Source organism: Bidens hawaiensis, unplaced genomic scaffold, assembly GCF_021521415.1.
Source record: "Bidens hawaiensis isolate Kalapana, Puna unplaced genomic scaffold, B.hawaiensis_p1.1 tig00031056_1, whole genome shotgun sequence".
NCBI lineage: Eukaryota > Viridiplantae > Streptophyta > Magnoliopsida > Asterales > Asteraceae > Bidens > Bidens hawaiensis.
In genome coordinates, this window is record NW_027495196.1 from 115445 (window position 1) to 137841 (window position 22397).

General features: G+C 34.9%; 2 protein-coding genes across 2 annotated transcripts; both read right to left on the minus strand.

Moving 5' to 3' along the window:
- Positions 1 to 370: 370 nt before the first annotated feature.
- Positions 371 to 2349, minus strand: LOC143581486 (uncharacterized). Its single transcript, XM_077064261.1, has 6 exons — positions 2120 to 2349; positions 1920 to 1994; positions 1777 to 1847; positions 1612 to 1669; positions 1282 to 1519; positions 371 to 1192 (listed from the first exon to the last, which is right to left on the minus strand). Exons 1-6 carry the CDS (start codon positions 2183 to 2185, stop codon positions 663 to 665), a joined length of 1038 nt encoding a protein of 345 aa, XP_076920376.1. The 5' UTR covers positions 2186 to 2349; the 3' UTR covers positions 371 to 662.
- A 7-nt stretch (positions 2350 to 2356) lies between these two features.
- On the minus strand, positions 2357 to 5369 carry LOC143581480 (uncharacterized). The gene is made up of 8 exons (XM_077064255.1): positions 4880 to 5369; positions 4625 to 4811; positions 4396 to 4538; positions 4208 to 4324; positions 3097 to 3758; positions 2924 to 3016; positions 2510 to 2598; positions 2357 to 2428 (listed from the first exon to the last, which is right to left on the minus strand). The coding sequence occupies exons 1-8, from the start codon at positions 5131 to 5133 to the stop codon at positions 2357 to 2359; spliced, it is 1617 nt and encodes a 538-aa protein (XP_076920370.1). The 5' UTR covers positions 5134 to 5369.
- Between the last annotated feature and the right edge of the window lie 17028 nt (positions 5370 to 22397).

The window sequence follows — 22397 nt, forward strand, 5'->3', positions numbered from 1 at the left end:
GGTTTTCTTGTTTGTTTACTTTAGCGAGTGCATCGAAACTGATAATGTTTTAAATTATATTTTGCTATTATAGTTTAAAATTGCCAATGTAAGTTTTTAATTTGTAATGGCTGAGTTATGAACTATAGAACGAATATGAAAACGCTACCCAGATCGACTTGCTTTCAAATAAAGTGGTTTTGCCATTTGACCAATTGTTTATAAACAACCCAGAATACGTCTTATTTTCTTATTTTCATACAGTAGCTCGACGAATCGTGGTCAACACAAGTCAAAAATGTAAACTGACCAAAGAGACTGCAACAAATATTCATGGTCTAATAATATGAATGAATTAGTATTATTATTAGACTTAATTCACATGTACAAAAGGCATTATGCCATAATCAATAACTGCTACAATATAGTATGCAACAACCTGGCTATATTAAGTACCAAAAAAATAAAAAATAAATAAAAAGGATTTTTACAACCTAATCAAACTACCTTAAACTCACATAAAAAAAATCTAAAACAATTGTTAAATTCTCTCAAATCTTAACTTTTCTTTTTGCTCTTGAGAAAAGAATCATAACCCTAATTACCAACTGTTTTGTCACCTTCATACGACACGTGTCATCTTGTAAGCGAGTATACTATACATTATAACAAGCTTTTAAAGTTTAAACCATCATATTCAAGTCTGTTAAATCATCCATTGGTATTTCAAGTCCCATAAAATCATCTCCGTCATCGTGTAAAACATCATCATCGATATTCAACCATGAACCGATATCTTCCCCTTGACCACCAAAGTCAACCATTTCAGGAAGTTGCAAGTGGGACAAATCAAGCGGTTCCTCAAAGTTTTCCAATAACGTGGACTCATCCTCTTCATTGACATTCGGGTTTGGAGCAAAAGACGATTTTGCCCTTGGTTGATCCGAGAAATTACCAGGACTGCCATTGACTGATGCGGTTGTTTTCTGTTTTTGTTTTGCTTTGACTTTTGCAGGTCGACCGACTTTAGGACCTCCGTTTCTTGGGTCCCGTTCGCTTCTTTTTCCTTTTACGCTATTTATATTTACCCTTTCTACCCCTGAAGATGTACAAGCCACATCATCAAGATACAACTCTCGACTCTTACCCCTGCTTGACCATACATCATCTTTGACTATGTCTTGGTTGGTCAGCATACCGCTTACTTGTGTACCTGGTTGGTCAACATAGTCAACTCACTTACATATTAACTAAAAAGCCAAAAAAAAGTTAAAAAACATTTTAAGCATTTTAATGTGTTACCTGAAAAATCTTGCATAAAAGTTCCGTTGACTTTCCTAGATTGTTGACCATGATTGACATCATCTTCTGCATGATTTTGGTGTGACAATCCCGAGTGGAATACGTCCTTAAACAAGGGCTCGCTAAAACAACTTTTCCCGGTTGTTTCAAATTCGTGGCATCGGTTTAGTGTTCGTTTGACAAAATCTAATGCGGATTGTTTAGCCATTTTGCTACTTGTACTTTTACTATAACAACTCTGCATAATGTTTATTTAACACGTAAATCATATTTATAACTTTAAGAAAGATAAAAGAAAAATTATGAAAATGTGATCACCAAGAACACTACCATGTATTTTTGATAAGCCATCCGTGTGAGCTTTTCAAGAGAAAGTTGTTCAAATTCCCTAAAAGCAAAATGGTCAAATAAGAATCGTATTATCATAATGCATAGTCAAATACTCTCAAGAACCGAAATTTTTGAAAAATGAATACAATTAAAAGTATCACTTACTTCTCTTGTAGCGCGATTGTTTCCTCGGTAGATCTTAAAAGCTTATCGAATAAACTTTTCTTCCTATAAACCTGTTAATCAACTATATTAGAACAGTTGACCATAATAAAGATGCACAGTCAAAAGTCAAAACAGACTTCTACCTGTTGATGATGCTTTGCTTCCAGCCTACTAATATCTTTGCTGATGTCATCATCTCCCGTGTGTACCAAATCCGGCTGTACAAAAATACCATCATGAAATAGAATCTACACACAAACTGATGCATGTATGTGCATAAAACATAGGGCGTTATATACATGCATACATACATATATGCGTATATATATATATACACACCTACCACATGCTCCGGATAGAGTCCGAGACTATGAATTTCTGTTAGAAGTCTTTCATCCACTGATGACATGTCATCATATTGATACCGAGAACCGCTTGAAGATCTTCCACTAATTTCAGGCTCAAATGCAGACTCATAACCATTATAGTTTAACTCATCATTATTATTGTCTTCTTCTGAAATTAGGGCGGAAAGAAGCCTCTGACAGAGTGTAATTCCCCCTAGGAGATGTTCCCGATGTTAAATATTCACAACCGCTTTCGGTTCCATTATTTGTATCACAGTGATGTTAACTGTAGATCCTATGTTTCCCTGCGAAAGGGTAAAGGAATCGAACATTTAATTAATTACATGTTTTTATATATAATTTAGAGTCTAAATAAGAACCATCACCTCTTGCTTTAAGTATGTCACACTTGAATCCGATACAAAACCAAAATGTGGGTCCATCTGCTTCCAAAAAGGGCTAGAAAACGCATAAACTGCAACTAACAATCCAATAATTAGCAAGCTTCTAAATGAACTGAATGAAACAAAACTGTTTAAACTTTAACCGAACAAACGAGCAAACACGAACACATTTTTCTTAATCATGTTCATTCGTTAAGAAAATGAGCGTCTTCATGTTCATGTTCGTTTAACTAAATGAACACAATTTTATGTTCATGTTCGTTCATTTATTAAATAAATGAACATCCAGCCGAACAATTTGCAGAACATTCGGTTCGTTTACAAGCCTACCAATTATAACCAAATAAAACAATATCCTAACGAGAAGTATTAATGAAAAAGACAACAGAACAATACCAGGATCCATAACAGCATTAGCAGCAGCCAAATTCGGAATGCTTTTGACGTGTATACGCTTGACGACCCGAGAGTTTTCGTGTTCAGGACGACCTGTTTTACTGTCAACACATCATCAACATTTGAGTTTTATTAATATCATTTATTATATAAACTAAACTTTTATAATTAACAAAAGATGTGAAAGTGAAACCTTTCAGGCTTATCAAAACCAAGTCTGCCATTTCTAAGCTGTTTGTCGGATCGTGCAGAGGCTAAACCCCTTGTGGTTCTATGATGTTTCGCGTTCAAAAACTTATTTTTTCTGGTGGGTCCGACTAAAGTTGGCTTCTTTTGACCATTGATTCTATCTTTATGTACAAATTCTTCCGACTTCCCAAACGATCTGATTTCAGCAGCCCCCGAGTCCTCACTTTCTGATAATGTAACATTACTATGGTCACCTTTTGATTTAAATTGCTTAGGAGAATTGGCGGGAAACCTTTTTGCAAACCCGCGACCATTTTCACTTATGTCACCATTATTTAAAGGCGGGAATTCGCCATTGGTGGGTAAAAGAGGAGTAAGGTTGGTTCGTCTAGCCGTGCGTGATATTTTTTGGGGTCTACGGTCAGCCCACTGGGCCACAGGTGGAGATGGAGACCGTGTTGATGACCCACGTTTACGGTTGGTTGAGGTAATAAGACCAGGGTTTGACCCCTTGGAAATGGTTACGAGTTGACCGTGGGTCAACTTAGGGACCCCACTTGGCCCTGATCTTGGACCGCGTGCAACTGCTTGTGGTTTAGTGGTTGATGAGGGGGTACCAGAAATGAAGTCTTGTCGAACATTGACCCTGATTAACATGATATTGAAACTGCTTTATAGGCTACCCGATTTATGTATCCAGTTTTGATCATTAGCGAATCTGGCTAAAAACATGCAAATGACGAAAATGCCCTCAATTGTTTTCTAAATACAATAGGTTTAACCTATAAGTCTATAACATGTTGACAATTCATCAAAGGTACTTTTGTCTTTTCAAACTCGTAAGGGCATTTTTGTCATTAAACATGCATTTGGTACACCACCCAAGTATGTCTTTTGTTTCATTGATACCAATACAGGCCATAACCACGCAAAATGACAAAAATGCCCTTTTAACTTCATCGAAAATACAAGTTTCACCTAGAATACGCTGACACCTCATCAAAGGTATTTTTTGTCTTCCCGAAAATTTTAAGGGCATTTTCGTCATTTTAACAAGTTTTGGGCTAAAAGTTATGGTAGAAATGAGCCACATACTTGTTAAAAGGTCTGGCATTTGTCGTATTTTGATCTCGTTTATCATGCAGAACTGATGTGTTATCCTGCTCTGGCCTCGGGATGGAAGAACGCATACTGCCATTTGCAGCTCCTGGCCTACATCAAAACATTGACTTTTAACCAAAAAGTCAACATTAAGTATAACCAATAATCACAAAACATATTACCTGAACTCATCATTTAACCTAGACCTTGAATCAGCAAGACTCCTTGAATGCATCGGTTTCGGCAACACCGAGCTCGTAACTGGTGGCCAGTCAGTTTTTATAACGGTCCGTTTTTTCTTCATTGGCAATGTTCCATCCAGACCCTGAATTGCATATCGTCTAAATAAGATATAATCTTTACCGCAAGTTTTAAATATGTGATTAACAGATAAGATACAAATATACAAACCCTTTGATCTACCATAGACGTTCTGGTTCGTTTGTTGGGAATGACATTTTTACCCCTCTCTTCAACCTTCTGCTCAAAGGCTTGAGTACCAGAAAAAGCATCGGGTCGAGACCGTTTCCTCGGGGGTATACTTGGAAAACATTTGTTGATCACCGACAATACATCACTAAAAACCTTCACTCTCTCCCTGACAAGTGAAAGATTATTATGAACTGAATCTTATACACGAAAAGAAACAATATTTTTTTAAATTACCTGGCTTTAATAGTTGACTCGCGTAGACCGACCTTAAGTCGTTTAAGATCCTCAGGGGAATAAAAAGGCAGCTTGCTTTTAAACAAACCAGTCGGTGACTCATCCGGTGCACAAAGTGCAGCATTTGCAAGTTGTTTAAAATCTCCAAACCGATTACACTTGTATTCAGCAGCCATTGACTTTAGGTCAAACCGCAAGCATTGTAAAAAACTAGTTACATCCTCCTGACTTACATTTACAGTACTTCTTGACATACTTGGGACTGGAGTGAAGATAATATTGGATTTTCCATGTTGTCACGGAAACTTGCTGACCTGTCCATTAACACAGCTGTACTGGCCCCACGTTTCCCAAATTTAGCAGATGATCCCATTGCACCACTTTGTACGCATTATCTGCGTTTTAAACCCTGCCAATACCGTTGTGCATGACAAGTGTCATGAATAGATACATAGATGAATATAGGTCTGTAAACGAACCGAACCGAACCAGGCCTTGTTCATGTCTGTCTGTTAAGCTTTTATCGGACAAGCAAACAGTTCACAAACAGCTTCCAAACGAAAAAAAATTTTGTTCGTGTTCATCCATTAAGGAAATGAACTTTTTCGCGAACACAAACGAACATGAACAACGTTTTATTTGATTTGGCTAACCGAGAATGATCATTATCAACGGTTCGGTCCGGCTGCTAAGTTTGTGTTTGTGTTTTTTTAACATTCATACTCATATGTTAATTTTTACACATAAACTATTCACATAATACTCATACTTATTTTTGTTTTATAGTTAAAAATTAAGCTTAAATCTATATAATAAGATTATAAATTCATTAAAAAGTATTAAAAACCTTTAATGACCAAACACTAACGAAAGTAAACAAACACATTATCAAACGCTCACGAACACAATTGAACGAACACGATCTCTGTTCTTGTTTGTTCATTCAGTTATCGAACGAAATTCCTCATTCATGTCTATTCATTTATTAAACAAACTTCCCAGTTCCCGCCAAACAGTTCGTCAGACGTCCGGTTCACTTACATCCCTAGATAGATAGATACAACACTACACATAATAATAATAACACTAAAACACCTGATGACTTAAAATTTGAATAAAAAAAATATCTAAATTATCTTCCAGTTAATACAAATGTTTCCATATTACATCTACATTGGGGCACAAAAACACAAATTAGGTTAAAAAGCATAAACCTTGATCACTAAACACACAATTTCTCAATGGATCTTGATCAAACACAAGTATTTAGATACCATACTGAAGAGGTAGGTCCCAGCAGAGCCCAGTTGGACCCGCAAGACTCACCTTGAAAAGGGACGTCTGCGCAAAGACCAACTGGTTCCGCAGGACCCACTATGCTCAGAGAGATGAAGACCTTACGCGCAGTACGCCAGCTATTCCCGCAGAAAAAGCCTCCCAATGGTGAAGTACTCCGCCTGTCCCCGCAGCTGCGGATACAAGCCATCAGGGAAGGCTACCCGCACTAATAGTAAGGCTACACGCACAAGGCACTAACTCTCAATAATTCAGTAGTCACCTGAAGAAGGAATGAGCAAGGCGGGAATACTCCCGCCCAAATGAGCCAGTCCGTACGCTTCTGGAGGATCTTTTGTACTATACCTGCCAAGGTATGGACAAAATAGACAAGATCTGACCAAAGCAGCCCATGAACCAATCACAGGGTGACAGCTCACTGACAACAGTACGAGGAGGAGCACGCTCTAGTACAAAATGTCACTATCAGCCTCTGCCTACTCACCAACCCTCATCGTGGCACGTACATAGCCTGCAGTTGGTGGAAAAGGAATAGTACACAGCCGGCCATGTCACTATCAGCCGCTGCCTACCCACCAACCACCAGCATGGCACGTGCGTAGCCCACAGTTGGTAGAAAAGGAATATTATACAGCTGGCTGTACCTGCTTGGAAACCTACCTTCGGCTATAAATACTCCAACACCTTGGAACGGTATGATCATATACCATCACATATCTTATCTTCTCTAGCTATTCCTCTTAATATACACTTATATTCAGAGCAATCTAGTCTGATTCTCACGCCGGAGGGTGGTCACAAGGAGGTACCCCCTTCTCAGTGACGAGCTCACGGTGTCTGTTTTGCAGGTCATCAGAAGAATAACCGTCTTTGCCGGACCTAACCCTCGTGGGAAACATCTACTTAACCCTAAGATTATCCGTAATCTGCCGGGGTAACTTAGTGTTTCTTCACATACATATAATTCTGATCTGGGTTTGTGTAAAAATCAAAACTTGAACAAATTGGGATGAATTAAACAGCTGAGAAGACCTAGTTTTTTCTTGAAATTGAAACCCTAAAAGTGGAATCAAGATCAAATCTTGAAAAACCACCCACGAGTAAATTAAGATCAATTGAAGGATAAAAGAGATGAATTTGAAGATTTATTATTATTATTTACCTAAAGATGGAATTGAAAGTGGTAATTGCGTGTGAAATTGGTCGATTGTAAGAAAGAATGGAAGCTTGATCGAAAATCAATTTGATCTTGGGGTTTATTTTTATTTTTATTTTTATTTTTCTGAAGAAAGATTCTAATAATATTATTATTATTGGATTGGAAGCTGGTTTCGAAGGCACGGCAAAGGCCTACTACCGGTATTATGATCGGAGAGGCGTTGAATCAAGTGAAGTTACCATTTTGCCCATTGTTTTTTCATAAATATTCGGGCTCGGTTTTGGGGGAAAACCGAGCCAAAGACTGAAATGTCGATCATTGAGTTTTTTTTTACAAAAGTTCGGTTTTTGGTTTCATTGTTTGAGCTTGAAAATTTTTAATAGAAAAAAAATTGACGAAAAATAAGGAATTTCAATGGAGACTGATCTCTCTCTCAATCCATTTTGGTAGTTTAGGGTTATATTCAGCTGAAGATGTTTCCACCTATGCTTTCGTGGCCTCGAGAACACAATTTTGGAAGTTACAGGACCATATTGTGCGTGATTGTGGTGTTGATGGGTTAGATTATGATTTTGGGTGTGCGATGGATTGTTTGCACAACTCTATTTCTGATCTTGATCTTGGTGGGTTCGCTAATAAGGACACCCCCCCCCCCCCAAAAAAAAGCCCAAAATGCTTTTGCAATTGCCCTTTATAGTAAAACCGTCCAAAGTTTGGGAGAAAATTTTGGCATGTCCTCTCGTCATATAGCGGTATTAGAATGTCTTCAGACTACTCATGCTCAAGACTTTTTGACTGTCACCCTCATCGAAGGGTTATGCCAGCACATGTCAGCAGCGGAGTACCGAGCCATTCTTAAATATCGTTTAATGAACCCCTGTTCCCAATTGATGAGTCATGCCCGGTTTGCCGTAAAGTTTGTTTAGATAATATTGGTGAACACGTGGTTCATTGCAAAGAACTCCCGGGGTTTAAATATAGACATGATTTGGTCAGATATGTTCTTTATGATGTTTTAAAACGGACGGGAATCTCGATAAAATAAGAGGCTCGTGTGAATTTCTTGTCGGATACACGGGAAGGAAGGTCTACTCTCCGACCAACGGACATTCTTGTGTTTGGATGGGCGGGGGGAAGCATGCTTGTGTGGACCATACTGGGGTCTCCCCTCTTGTCGGGCTTAGGGACACTGGGTTTGTTGCTAGGCAGGCGGTGCTAAAGGCAAAAGCAGGAAAAATTGCTAAGCAAAAGAAGGCGTGTGTTGAGAATCAACATGCCTTCATTCCTTTTACTTTTGATACATTTGGTTCATTTGCCCCCGATGTTGCTACGTTTTTAAAAAGAGTTCAGCGGTCGTGCACAATAACTCGACAACGCCGAAGAACGATAACTTTGTTTTCAGTATGATCGGTTTTGCCATTCAAAAGGAGGTGGCGGCGCAGCTTGTTACCCGTTTATCCGCCCCTCTATTGTAATTGGATTATTTTTTTTTATGTGAAAACATTAAGTCAAAAAAGATTTAAAAAAAAATACTTAAAAAACATGTTAATAACTGACTGATTATTATACAGTTGCAGTTAAAGTATTTGGGTCTAACTAATAAGTGTACACTAAACTATTGTAAATTACTTTAAATTTAAAATAATAAGTAGAAACTATAAGTTCGATTCCATTTGGTTTTCTTTGTTTTAGATATTGTAAGGTGAAACTAAACCGAAAGTTCAAGTTTTATGTTGGTTCGGTTATTTGGATTCAATTTCGACTCATTTTTTTCGATTTAATATACACCTATGAGAATAGGATGCAAGCATGCCTTTGAAAAGGGTTGGATTGGTATGCTTATATCAGCGCAGGCTTGGCGGCTAAAGCTGTAATTGTTTCTATTTTCTAAACTTATACCATCCTAAGTAGTGTAACCCAAATTGTTTTTAAGTAGTGTATATCATGGATTTTGTTTTGTATGAATAGCTTCATGAAATTGTCTAGCAGTGTAGGATACATAAATTGTCAAAAGTAAGTATTGAGGTCCATTTTAACCTTTGCCCATAGTTCTTTGCGCATGGATTGCTACTAGGACGCTAGGTGTGTACACGACTTTTCTCAAATGGTGAATACATTAAACTTGAGATTTTATTAAGTGTTTATTATATAGTTTAAACTAGATTTTATTACATAGTTTTGACTCAACATGTTTGGTTTGCGTGTGAATCATTTTACCATTAGTGATTTCAACATGTATTCAACTTCTTTTCACATAGGTGTAGATGGAAAAGTATTAAGGTTAGATTCGGTATAAACAAAATTAACCTATTAAAGATATAGATAACTATAATTATTACAGTTTTAAACTAAATAATTATGTTATAAAAAATAAAATAGTGTAATAATAATTATTCTAGATTAAAAGTTATAGATTAATAATAATTACACTAATGTTAACATAATTAATCTAATTATTTATACACTTATCACAAAAAAAATTATTTGTATTTGATCCAAACACTATGAAACTATTTACTAAATTAGGTCTTTCATATTATTGTTTTTAAATTGCATATTTTATTAAGTAGTCCCCCCCCCCCCCCCGAAACACAATTTTGAAAAGGAAGAAAAAGGGAGTAAATTCCATGTACGATGGTATATAATATATAAAACTAGCTTTAATCCCATGTATTGCAGGGGTTGTTTTATCTAAGATTTATGTATATTTTATAACACGTTTAAGGGCTATCTGGGTTTGGTGAGACTCATACCCGTAAATTCAAGTCAAATGCATGTTAGTTGTAACAATTCGGGTTTTCTCATTTCTACTTTGTAACCGTTACACGACCCATTTATATGTTCGGGTTATCCTATCAATAAAATACCGCAATTATCGATTTATTTAGTTATTTTATTATTATTGTTTAATTATTTATTTAATTTATATAATCAACTTTCAAACATGCACAATTTTAACCCTAGACTATAATTTAACCTCTAATTGATTCCATCTCTATACTCCAAGGACCTATTTGCAATTTCTGTTTATTATTTCCACCCAACCCGTTAACCCATCGAATATACCCAAACCCGTGAACCTGATTGTATACCCGATACCCAATTGATTTGCTTGCACCACAATTGTCGATGTTATCATGGTAATTGAATCAAGAATCTCGTTAATCATTCCTTATGCGGCCTACCGACAATCTTTATTATGTAAAATCGATCGTTTATGATATGAATTTCTTATTATATCAAACCGCCATCACTCGTTAATCAATATACATTATAACGAACTTCATAATTCAATTAAGCCTACAGATACAACCCTTATACCATCTCCGTCAAAACCCCTTTATTCAATTATATTATTGTCACTGTTTGGTTCTTGTTATTGAGTTTTTTCTTGCCGGCCACTGTCATCTATAATTAATCCTCATATAACATCATAAAAGGCAAATTAATTAGTGTTTCTTGTATGTGTTTGATCAATAAACATAAACCCCAATGTTAATTGAATAAACAATAACAACATTAATCAATTAATATTATTAGGGTTTATGTGATTTGGGGTTTTTGTTTTGTTAATATTTAAATTTTCGAATCTATTATATGACCGAGTTAGCCACCAACTCAGATGGCTGGTGCACCATGGGTTAGAGCTTGGGAGATGGGGCGTGGGGTCGAGTTCCCTAGCCTGTCTTTTTAGGATTAATTTCCTTATTTTTGTTTTTAATGATTAAATAAATGATATTAATAATAGAAAATCATAAATAACATTATTTTATTAAAAACCGACAAGTTTTAATGTGTTGTTTTTTCGAATCTTTACTAAAAGTCTATGTATGTATATATATGTATATGTATGTACACACACACATATATATATTATAAAAAATTTTGATTACATATATTAATCACAAGTTTACATATGTGTAAAATTTATGTACTAACAAATTTACATAGGTGTAAAACAAAACAAATATATGTATAAAAACTAATTTTCAAAATTGTAATCGTAAATTTAGATATAACAAAACAATAAAACTAAACTCAAATAATATTAACATACAATTTTTTTATAAAAAACGTTAGTTTTTAAGGATTCCTTCAAATTCTTAAATAATTTAACAGTTCTGTAATGATATTCATCATCATCATCATATATATATATATATATATATATATATATATAAAGGTTCAAATAAGAATAAGAAATTTCCTAAAATGGTAAGAACCAACAAATTTTTGACATTTGGCATTACAAATTATGTTGAAAGAACAATTATAGGAAACTATGTCGGTTATAATGATGAAAGAGTAATTCTAAGAAACTATGTCGGTTATTGGTAATTTTAAATCTCAACCATTGATTAACATGATACAATGACTATGATTTATTCCTAGTCTTCCTAGAAAACTACTTATTTTTAGGATAACCCTACCATATATATATATATATTAAATTGATTTAAAATCTAAATAATAAAGATTTTGAATATATAAAAATATCTATAAATACACTAAATATATTTAAACTAACTGGTTAAAACAATCATATTATATATGTTATAAATAAATATATTTATATAAGTATTTTATTATAATTATGAATGTGTGTAATTAAAAATATTATATGTTAAAAACTTGAAAAATAAAGAAAAATAATAAAGTTAATAATAAATCTAAGTAATATTTAATTTTTGCAATAATATACTCGATCATCAAAATTCCCAAATCTCTATCTAGTCATAAATCCGCTATTCACTTATATTTATTTCCGCAACTATTCTCTATTAGGATTTCTCGTCGGTAATTCTCTAAGAGCTTAATCTACCCATATTTATTACCAAATCCTTATCTCTTGCTTATTTGATAAGGTGACTATTTCACCCCCCCCCCCTTTTTACTTATTTTTAGTCCTTTTTGGGGACATATGCGTATCTTATGATATTTACCTATTATATAGTATTCACAATTGCAATTGTTTAATCCTTGTATGTATATCAGTTTAATTGTCTAACTTGTTATATGCTTATGTGTTTAATTTTCCTCATTCGGAGATGTTCGTCATAATCACAATAATAGTATGATCATACGACTGTCGTAGTGGCCGGCGTCCAATCACATGACAATGGTTTCACCGACAACTTGTAACATCCTTGGCAAACACAACATCGTCCCACTCTTAGGCTATCCCACATCGGCCGTGTCAAGAGAGATCCTTGTTTCATAAGTAATGTCCTGCCTATTCAATCACCAACGCGTTTTGGGCTTAGTTGGCTGTGGAGCACATGAAAACTCCACGGTTAAGCGTGCTTGGACTAGAGTAGTACTAAGATGGGTGACCACCTGGGAAGTCTCTACCTACACAACCAAAAACAAAGCCGTGAGTTCCCGGATGGGCAACCCATCGGGGGCAAAGCGGACAATATTGGTGGTACGAGAGGCTGGGGTGTTACAGATGGTATCAGATCCACTCTTGTGCCGTTCGGGATGATGGGACATGCCTCATCGAGGAAGATGAGTCCAAAGGGGGGTTGTTTGTAACATTCTTGGCAAACACAACATCGTCCCACTCTTAGGCTATCCCACATCGGCCGTGGACAAGAGAGATCCTTGTTTCATAAGTAATGTCCCGCCTCTTAACATCACCAACGCGTTTTGGGCTTAGTTGGCTGTGGAGCACATGAAAACTCCACGGTTAAACGTGCTTAGGTGGAAGTAGTACTAGGATGGGTGACCACCTGGGAAGTCTCTACCTGGGCAACCAAAAACAAATCCGTGAGCTCTTCGTGGGCAGACCGAACAATATTGGTGGTGCGAGGGGCCGGATGTTACAGGTTACTGTAACAACTCGGACTTTTAAACCCGACCCGCTCTTACGTTCGGGTTATTTGTATCGCGTTTATCAAGAAGATTAGTTATTATTATGTTATTGTTTAATTATTTAATATTTTATATTTATAACTTTCATAAATTGGCAAAATCAACCCAAACTTGAACTATTAACTTGTAATATACCCACTTCCAAACTTTAGGGGCTGGTTTGTAACTTTGACTTATAACTCATTTCCTAACCTGGATAACCCAAGATCCGGCCCTAACCCAAACCCGTTTCTTCTTATAACCAATTATAATCAAGATGCTTGGACCAAAATTCTCGCTATCAAATTGGAAATCAAATCAAAAGATTTTTAAATCTTGCCATAAGCGGCTCACCGACGATTCTAATTTTGTTAAGATATTCATGTGATTCGATTTACTTATTATAACAAACCGACACCTACTCGTTCTTAATATACTTGTTAACAAGCGTAATATTTCAATTAAACTCACTAATAGTACCCTCAGACTAGCGCCTCTCTAACCCCTAAACTTAATTTGATTATAGTGGTCGTTTGATTCGCGTTTTTAATCCTTGTTTGGCCGACGGTTTGGCGACTTGATTAGACTTCGATTAAGCATCAAATAAGGTAAACAATTATATGGTTTTGCTCGCTTTAATCTGCTCTGTAATACCCCTAACCTCAATTGATCAAAGGTTTAACAAATGATCGATTGATTTATTTAGGGTTTATAGTATGAATTGGGTTTCTAGTCTGGCTGGTAATGGATACGCGTTCCTGAGTTTATTACCAACTAATCATTTAGATCAGTTGGCTGGTGTGCGTAGCTTCAGTTTCTGGGCTGGAGGGCTCGGGTTTGAGTCGCTCCAACAGCAATTTCTTTTTTTTTCTTGTTAGTATTAATTTAGTATATATTATATGTAATAATATTGTAAATATTAATAAATCCATACTTTGTTAAAAACCATGTATTTAGATATATATAATAAGTATTAATTTGATAAGGGTTTTTTTTATAATAATAATATAAAAAGGTTTTGTGTAATTAAAATACATAATTAATATATAAAATATACCTTATTATTTTGCGTAATTATTTGGCCAGATATTTTATTAACCGGTTTTATTTTTATAAATATTTATATGTATTGCTACGATTTTAAGTGAAAGGATTTAGTTTGTAAAATAAACTTTAACAAATTATTTTAAGCTATTGATACTGGTCGATCTCAAATTATTAATGATATGCATTATTTATTACAACTATAATACTCTTAGCTAAAAAAGAATTATTTTTATAGTTATATATCTTTATATAATCTTTACAAAATATTGTATTAATTATGAGTAAAAATAATACAATAGTTACTTAAAAATAATTATAACTGTCGAACTCGCTTATCCGGTCTAGTTCAGTAACTTAGCATATCTGCATTCTATTTTCCTTATTAGGCCTTATCGTCAACGTGCGTGATCCGCTTTCGGCATTCTTATTGTTATCTAATCACTATTGCTAAGGTGAGTACCACATTCCCCTATTTTACTTGTTTTTCTCACGTTTTGGGGACATATGCGTAAATTATATTTCTTATATATTTATACTCAAAAACTGCAACTTTGTCTTATGTGTTAACAACTTATACCTTACTTGTTTATGTGCTTATTTGCTTTGTATGCTTCCGCATTCGGAGAGGTTCAGCATAATCTCAGTTTAGTATGATCATAAGCCAGTCATTAGCCTTTGTGCTTCTCGACATCTCAGTTATACTTGCTCATTTGGTTAATTTGTTTTTCTCATATGACTTGTTGCAGCTACGTATTTTTTTTATATATACTATATGTACAACTAAGCTGGTGTGTTGCTCACTCAACATGTGTTGTTGACAAAATTCTATTTTAAACGCATATGCAGGTTATCGTAGAAATTTAGTGCAGGTTGGTGAATACTTAGTGAAGAATTTAAGTTAGAGATGATACGATCAAGAATTTAATTTGTAATTGTTGTTTGTTTAATAAGTTGTATTTTTGTAATTGAATTATTGGAAATTATTAAATAGATATTGAAACTTATATTGTGCATGATAGTAACCTTGAGAGCTGTGACAATCAGTTCGCGCCCCGGCATTTCCCGCCGTAGGTTGGGGTGTGACAGATTGGTATTAGAGCCGAAGGTTTAAGATAGGTCGTTAGCAATTGCCTTAGACAGATGTTTAAGAACCCTATACGTGCCTATCTGTTTACCTTTATGTGTTCAAATTAAATGTTTACAACTTTCTTAGATAATTATTTAATGATTATTTATTATTGTATTGTTATGCACACACACACATACACAACTCCGAGGCTATGCCTCAACATTCAAAGAAAACTTTTCGAAATTAGATTGCCATTTCATTTTTGGTAAATTACTTAAGAATTCCCTACTTTTGTTTTTACTCCTTCATCTTAAGGCTATGTATCATGACAAGTTCCTCTCGGCCAAAGAGGAACACAACTGTCATACGACCGACACCTTAGGTTGATTTTAAAACCGAATTCACGGTGGTTCGTGGCTAAACTCGGTTTTCCCTATTATTGTGTTCCGTTATTTAAATGGTTAGTTGGGTGAAAAATCCATGGAACCCATGGGCACTCCTACTATCCATTTCTTATCTTGTTTTCGTGTTTTTGTTGGAGTTCATCATACGTGGTGGTTCACGGGATGCTCCAACTACTTATATTTATCTCGTTGGTTCGTTATTTAGTTTGGTCGGTTAAAACGCCATGTGACGCTCATTGGGCCGACAAACTTCATTGCATTGTTAATTCGTTAATTAGTTGGGACAATCAAATTGCCATGTAACGCTCATGGGCTGTCCAACTCAGTTGTTTATATTCGTTAGTTCGTTGGGTCATTCAAATTGCCATAGAAAGCTCATGGGAGGCCAACACCCACAATTTATATTTCATTGGTTTATTGTAAACTTAATAAAAATCTAAATTTTAAACTGACTTAACTCCTCATGTAGTCATCGCACATTAATCATATTGACTACATCATCTAATAACTATTTACGCTATGTACCCCCCTCATCTTATATACTTTTACTTTTAATCCTCATGATATACAAGTATTTATACATCTCGAATCCCTTGTAAAGTTATGTTTATTTAATGTTTTGAGTTTGGTTTAGTTCATGTTTTGTTAATATTTTATTATTTAAGGTTTTGAGTCAAGTTTTATATATTTATCGTATTTTAACTCTTTTGGTGTCTTGCATGTTAAACTTAATTCTTTCTATCTTTTCATGCGAAGTTTATTCTCGTTTTCCTCATCATTGGTTACATGATTATTTCACTTACGAGTTTTGATTTATTTTCATATAGATGGTGGTTTGAAAGTCAAGGAATAGAAGGTCTAGAATGTTCTAAGCGTTACTTGGAGTTCAAGGAAGAATATTTATCAAGATTTTACAAGATATATAATAAAATAAAAAAAAATAAAAAATCTCATCCTGGAGCAAGCCGCGCCGCGCGACCGGGTAGGTCAAGGCCCGTGGCGCGGCGCCTAGGGAGTCTGGTCTACGCGTTTTGCAAGTTTTAAGGCCCAGCTCGTCGTATATATATATATTATAAACCTAAACGAATGGAAGCTTTATTCCAGCCGATTTTGAGAGAGAAACCAAGGTGTTGAAGGTGTTTTGAAGCTAGGAATCAAGAAAGATCAAGAACTCTTTCGAGGAGGTGTTCAAGGATCGATTGCTAAGGGTTTTATCGCTCTAACTTTTATTCCTTGTTCATTATCATGTCTTTCTTCTTTGTTTATTGTTTGAGATTGTTTTTAATAATGATTCTAGGCTAGACTTCATGTCTACCTAGGTTTGATGAACATGTTTGATGCATGATTCTTGCTTTGGACTAATGTTTTGATTATGGTTTCGTTTTATTAATAGAAAAAGATTTGATTTTGTTTTCATGATGCATATGAATGTTTATTATCTTGGTTGATTATTAATCATTGCTTCACATGGATCTTGCTTTCTATTGATTGTGTTCTTTAGATATTAGGGTTCATGTTTAATCATTACTTGGTGTTTTGATTATGGTGGTTGAATAGGCCTTTTATATCATAGAAGCTTATTAATCGTTAATTAGGATTTTGAATGTTTTGCTAAATTCCAATAGCTGTAAGGTGATGAGTTGTTCATGTGTCTTGGTCAATCACATGCTATGATATATTAGTTACAATATTCTTGCTTATTGTGTTGATCCATGTTCATGATGTCATATTAGCTTATCAAGTTATCTAGGGTTTAGTGTTTCGTAAGATTGCTTGCTTTAGATACTATTAATTAACCCTAATTGATAACTGTAAGGAAATCAATATAACTGATTGCTTAATAATCTAATAATTATTCTTTAGGATTTTAGTTGATGCGATCAAGGGTTCTTTAGGGTTTGTTAGATGAATACGTTTAGAAATCAGTTTTCATATCATGTTATTTGTCCATTGCTTGATGATTGTTGATACATGGGATTCTTACCTAGGTAGATTCCTTCTCTGATTGGTTTCGATCTTGTGTTTAATTGCTTGTTTCTCATTTACTTGTTTATTTACTTTCTTAGTTTAATATTAGTTTAAACCCCCCCCTTAAAACATTAATAATAAATAGTCGTGTCGTAAGTTGAGTCTAATTAGTTAATTAACGTAATTTATAATGTCCTGTGGGTTCGATATACCAGACTTACTTAGCTTTAGTACAATTGATCGGTTCACTTGCTGGTGCTTTGTGTAGTTGAGTCTTAGGTCTAGTTTTTATTACTTGTCTAATTTAGTTAATATTTAATTGACTGTTTTTAGCACATCAAGTTTTTGGCACCGTTGCCGGGGACTCTTAGCAATTGCGTTATTTGGATTTATTTGATACATACGTGCTATTTGTTTATTTTCGTTTGAGTCGTAGGAGTTTAGTTTTAGTTTTAGTTTATTTTTATTTATTTTTAAGTATTCGAGTCCACTCACTTGGTCTGTTGCGTTTTCAGGTTTATGCCACATCTTCGTTCGCAAGGACCGCCGCTTGAGAATCTGGAACTTTCTCCGTTGAAGACCTAGGTTACACCAAATTCGTCACCACCCAGTTCACCACCCGAATGTCCGAGAAATCAAGATCAAATGGCCGACGATAGAACTATTGCTGCTCAAGCCTTCGATGGTTTAGCCGGAAACCAGTCATGCATCGTCGTTCCCGCAATCAAGAATCCCAACTCGTGGCAGATTCCGTCATACGTCATGAACAACATAGTTCAAACTAATCAGTTTCATGGGCGTGATGACGAGGATGCAACGGCGCACATTAACCGACTTTACCGGGTTTTAAAAACTTTTAATGTACATGGTGCTACCGAAAATGTTATTTTCTTACATTTATTTCTGTTTTCACTTGTAGGTAAAGCAGCTAGCTGGCTCGACACTCAGCCACCTGGAACGTTCACTACTTGGGAGGCGTTACGTTCAGCTTTCATCTAGAAGTACTTCTCACATGCTAAAGCGACTGTTCTTCGTGATCAAAATCATTCTTTTCACATGGAACCGGGGAGAAATATTGTCATGCTTGTGAGCATTTCCAGAACATGCTAGCCCGTTGCTCACAGAATGGTCTCACACATGGGCTCTCGTGGAGAAATTTTTCAATGGGCTGAACTACGAAACCCAAGTTCGGTTTGACACGACCGGGGGAGGAAGTTTACTGGAAATGAAGAGTGTCACCGAATGTAATGAAATGTTTGAGAGCTTTTCTCAATCCGATTATGCCAAAGAGCCACATCGCTGGAATTCCGATTAGTAGTACATCCTCATCCGCTCGAGGTGTACACCAGGTTAATCTGGATACTAGTGTGGCTGCTGCTTTGGAATCACTAACTAGAGAGGTTAAGGAGCTTAAGGCTAAGGTGGATAGATGTGAGTTTTGTAGGGGTGGACATGGTACGTTGGAGTGCCCGGTGATGAATCAACAGGTCAATTTTTTTGCTGGTCAGAACATGTTTCCCAACACATATAATAACAACAGTCAGAGTTGGAACACCTACAAGAACCCGAATCAGAATAATTCTAACTGGCGTCCGTCGGGTGCACCATCCGGATTTCAAAATTCTTATAATCAAGGACAAGGTCAGTATTTCAATAATAATAACACCGATGGTACTAATGTTCAAAATAATTTCCTGGATTCAAACGGTGGAATTGGGCGTTTGGAAGAGATGATGAAGCAAATCTTGGAGAGAGACCTAGTTACACAGAAAAAGTTGGCCGAACACTATTTGCTCTTCAAGAATCAACAATCTTCTATTCTCGATATTCAAAGAATTGTTGATGATATTGCTCGTCGTTTAGAAGAAAGGCCCCCAGGTCAGTTTTTTCAGGTATTCCTCAAACTAATCTGGTTGCTCAATTGAAAGCCATCTCCACTCGTAGTGGTAGGGTTTTTGGTCCGAAGGTAGTTAGTAGAGAAATTAGGAAAGATGGGGACGGTGAGTTGATAGATGAGGAGATAGAGGTAGAGGCTCCAGGTAAGTCACAAAATACAACACCAATCATAGAGCCGCGAGTTAAGAAAAACAACGAGAAGAAGCCGGTTGGAGTCCAGCCACCACAACACACCAATGACCTAGCCTATGTCCCCTATCCCGCTCGTCTAAAGAATCAAAGGTACACGAAAGATTACGGGAATTTTCTTAATATGTTTAGTCAATTGAATGTCAACCTTCCGTTCGTAGAAGTCCTCCAACATATGCCTAAGTATGCCAAATTTTTGAAAGACCTTCTTAAAAAAAAAGATAAGTTGGAGGAGCTTTCGACTGTGCCCCTTAATGGAGAGTGTTCTGCAGTAGTTCTCAATAAAGTTCCGTAGAAATTACCCGACCCCGGTGTTTTTACCATTCCATGCCTTTTCGGAAGTGATACAATGTAATATTCGTTAAATTTCAAACCCGAAAACCCGACTCGTTTAAAATTTTCGATGTGATTCAATTAATTATACATATACCCATATGTTACATATTTCATACGTAATAGTTTTCTTTCCTAAAGTTATTTAATAATATTAATAATTACTAATATATATATATATATATATATATATATATAAAAGTTATAACACTCATGATTTTTTGTTTCTTTATTCAAATATCACATAAATAAAATTGTTGATGCATAACCAAAGTACATCATTTTAATCTAGTTATGTCACATTTATTTTTGTTACATTTATTTTTAGCTAAAGTTATTTATTTTTAAAAGATGAAAAATATCTTCCTACACCATTCAAATTTTGGTCAAACATCCTCCCCCACATCACTCTCCTAATCAATTTTATCATTAAAACTTTCTAAAGAATAACCTCCTTATTTTAGTATAAATAAGAACCCACTCTCACCCTTTCATTCTTGCACCACTCTTGACAAGTTCAAGAGATTATTTTCTCTTACATTTCAAAGGTAGGGTTTTAATTATTCAAGTCTTCTTCATATTATTTCTATTTATTTTAAATTCTTGTTCATACTAGTTAATCAAAAGGGCATATGACCATAACACAATCATGTCTTGTAATCCACATAATCCATACACCATGGTGTATAGGGTGGATGAGACAAAGAACACAAGGAGATGATCGATTACACGAAGGTCACACTTGAAACGTTCTTACATATTTAATTATCTGTTTTGAATATTTATATTTTATTCAAAGGACCCAAGGATTTTTGATGATATATGCTCATAAATGTTATATAATCATATCCAAAAAGGTCCATAATTTTATTTCATCAAAATCCTTTTCAAAATCGTTAAATGATTGTTTTTAGCAATATTTCAGTTTTGGCATTAGATATAACTGTAAAAGAAAGAGGCATATCTTGTTCATAATAAATTGAAAAAGTGCAATACCAAATTCTATGATGCACTTCATTGAAATACGGTTCTAAAAACTATTTTTACGCATTTTAATTCATTCGTATGAATTTTCAATCAATATTTTATAAACAGTGTGCAGATTCGTACCTTCTGATTTACATGGCTGTTTTGGCCTATTTAGGTTACGAATTTTCTAAACATTTCTAAATGAAGGTTGTTCAAAACATTCTAATTTAGTAGACTGGAAATTCTTGATTTAAAATATAATTGTTTGATATTTTAAATACCTTAATCAAAACAGAACATTTTGCTGTCCAAAAACTGATTTTGTATTTCATCTTCCTTTTTTTATCTTTTCCTTGTTTTTATCTTAATATTTATACATTTGATTTAGTATTCTTTAAACTTTCCAATCCCATTAGTTAGTCTTTAATTATTATATTTTGTTTATTTTTAGTTTGTGAGGTTCGATCGTTCATTTTCTTTAACGCGTTTTCGGTTGTCATTTCAAGTTTGGCTTTAATCTCAAAGGTGAGTTTACATATCCCACTTTTTCATCTTTTAAGTTTTGGGGGTGGCATGTATACCCTATTTACATTACCCATTTTTATTTCCACATCTATTCAAAACACAATTCAATATATGTTTATGTGTGATTATTGCATGCTCTATGATAATGCTCTATGTGCTTAATTGTTTATTTTATGTTTGGTGGTTGGTATCTCATCCTCATCTATCCTCATCTAGTATGATCATACATTTACCCAAGTACTTTGATTTCGTATCAATAAGAACGGGTCAAAATCTATTTAGTTGTTTACATTTTCATAAGAATTGTAATACTCATCATTTACATATGAATTGTGATTTATCTATATATATATATATCTCAACTAAAACTTATGTACTCTCACCAACATTCGTGTTGACAAACTTTATTTTTATACATGCTACATGTACAAGTAATTTACATTGTTCAAGATAGAAGAAATTAGTTTTACCTTAGGATATTATTCAAAATACAAACATGATGTAATTGTTGTTTATTATTGAATTTGTGTACTTGTTTAATGTTAATGAAATTAAATAATTATTGTCGCTTTAATTAGTGTCTTTTGAGCTACTGTCCAATAAATACGTTACGCCCCGACATGTTCCGCCTTTGGTCGGGGTGTGACATACAACATGTCAAGCATTGGCCGATTTAGGAGCTAGCATAAACCTCATGCCATATTCTTTATATGAAAAGTTAGACCTAGGAGAGCTTACCCCTACTCGTATGACGTTATCTTTAGCCGATCGTTCTATTAAGTATCCGAGGGGTTTCGTATGGAATTTGCT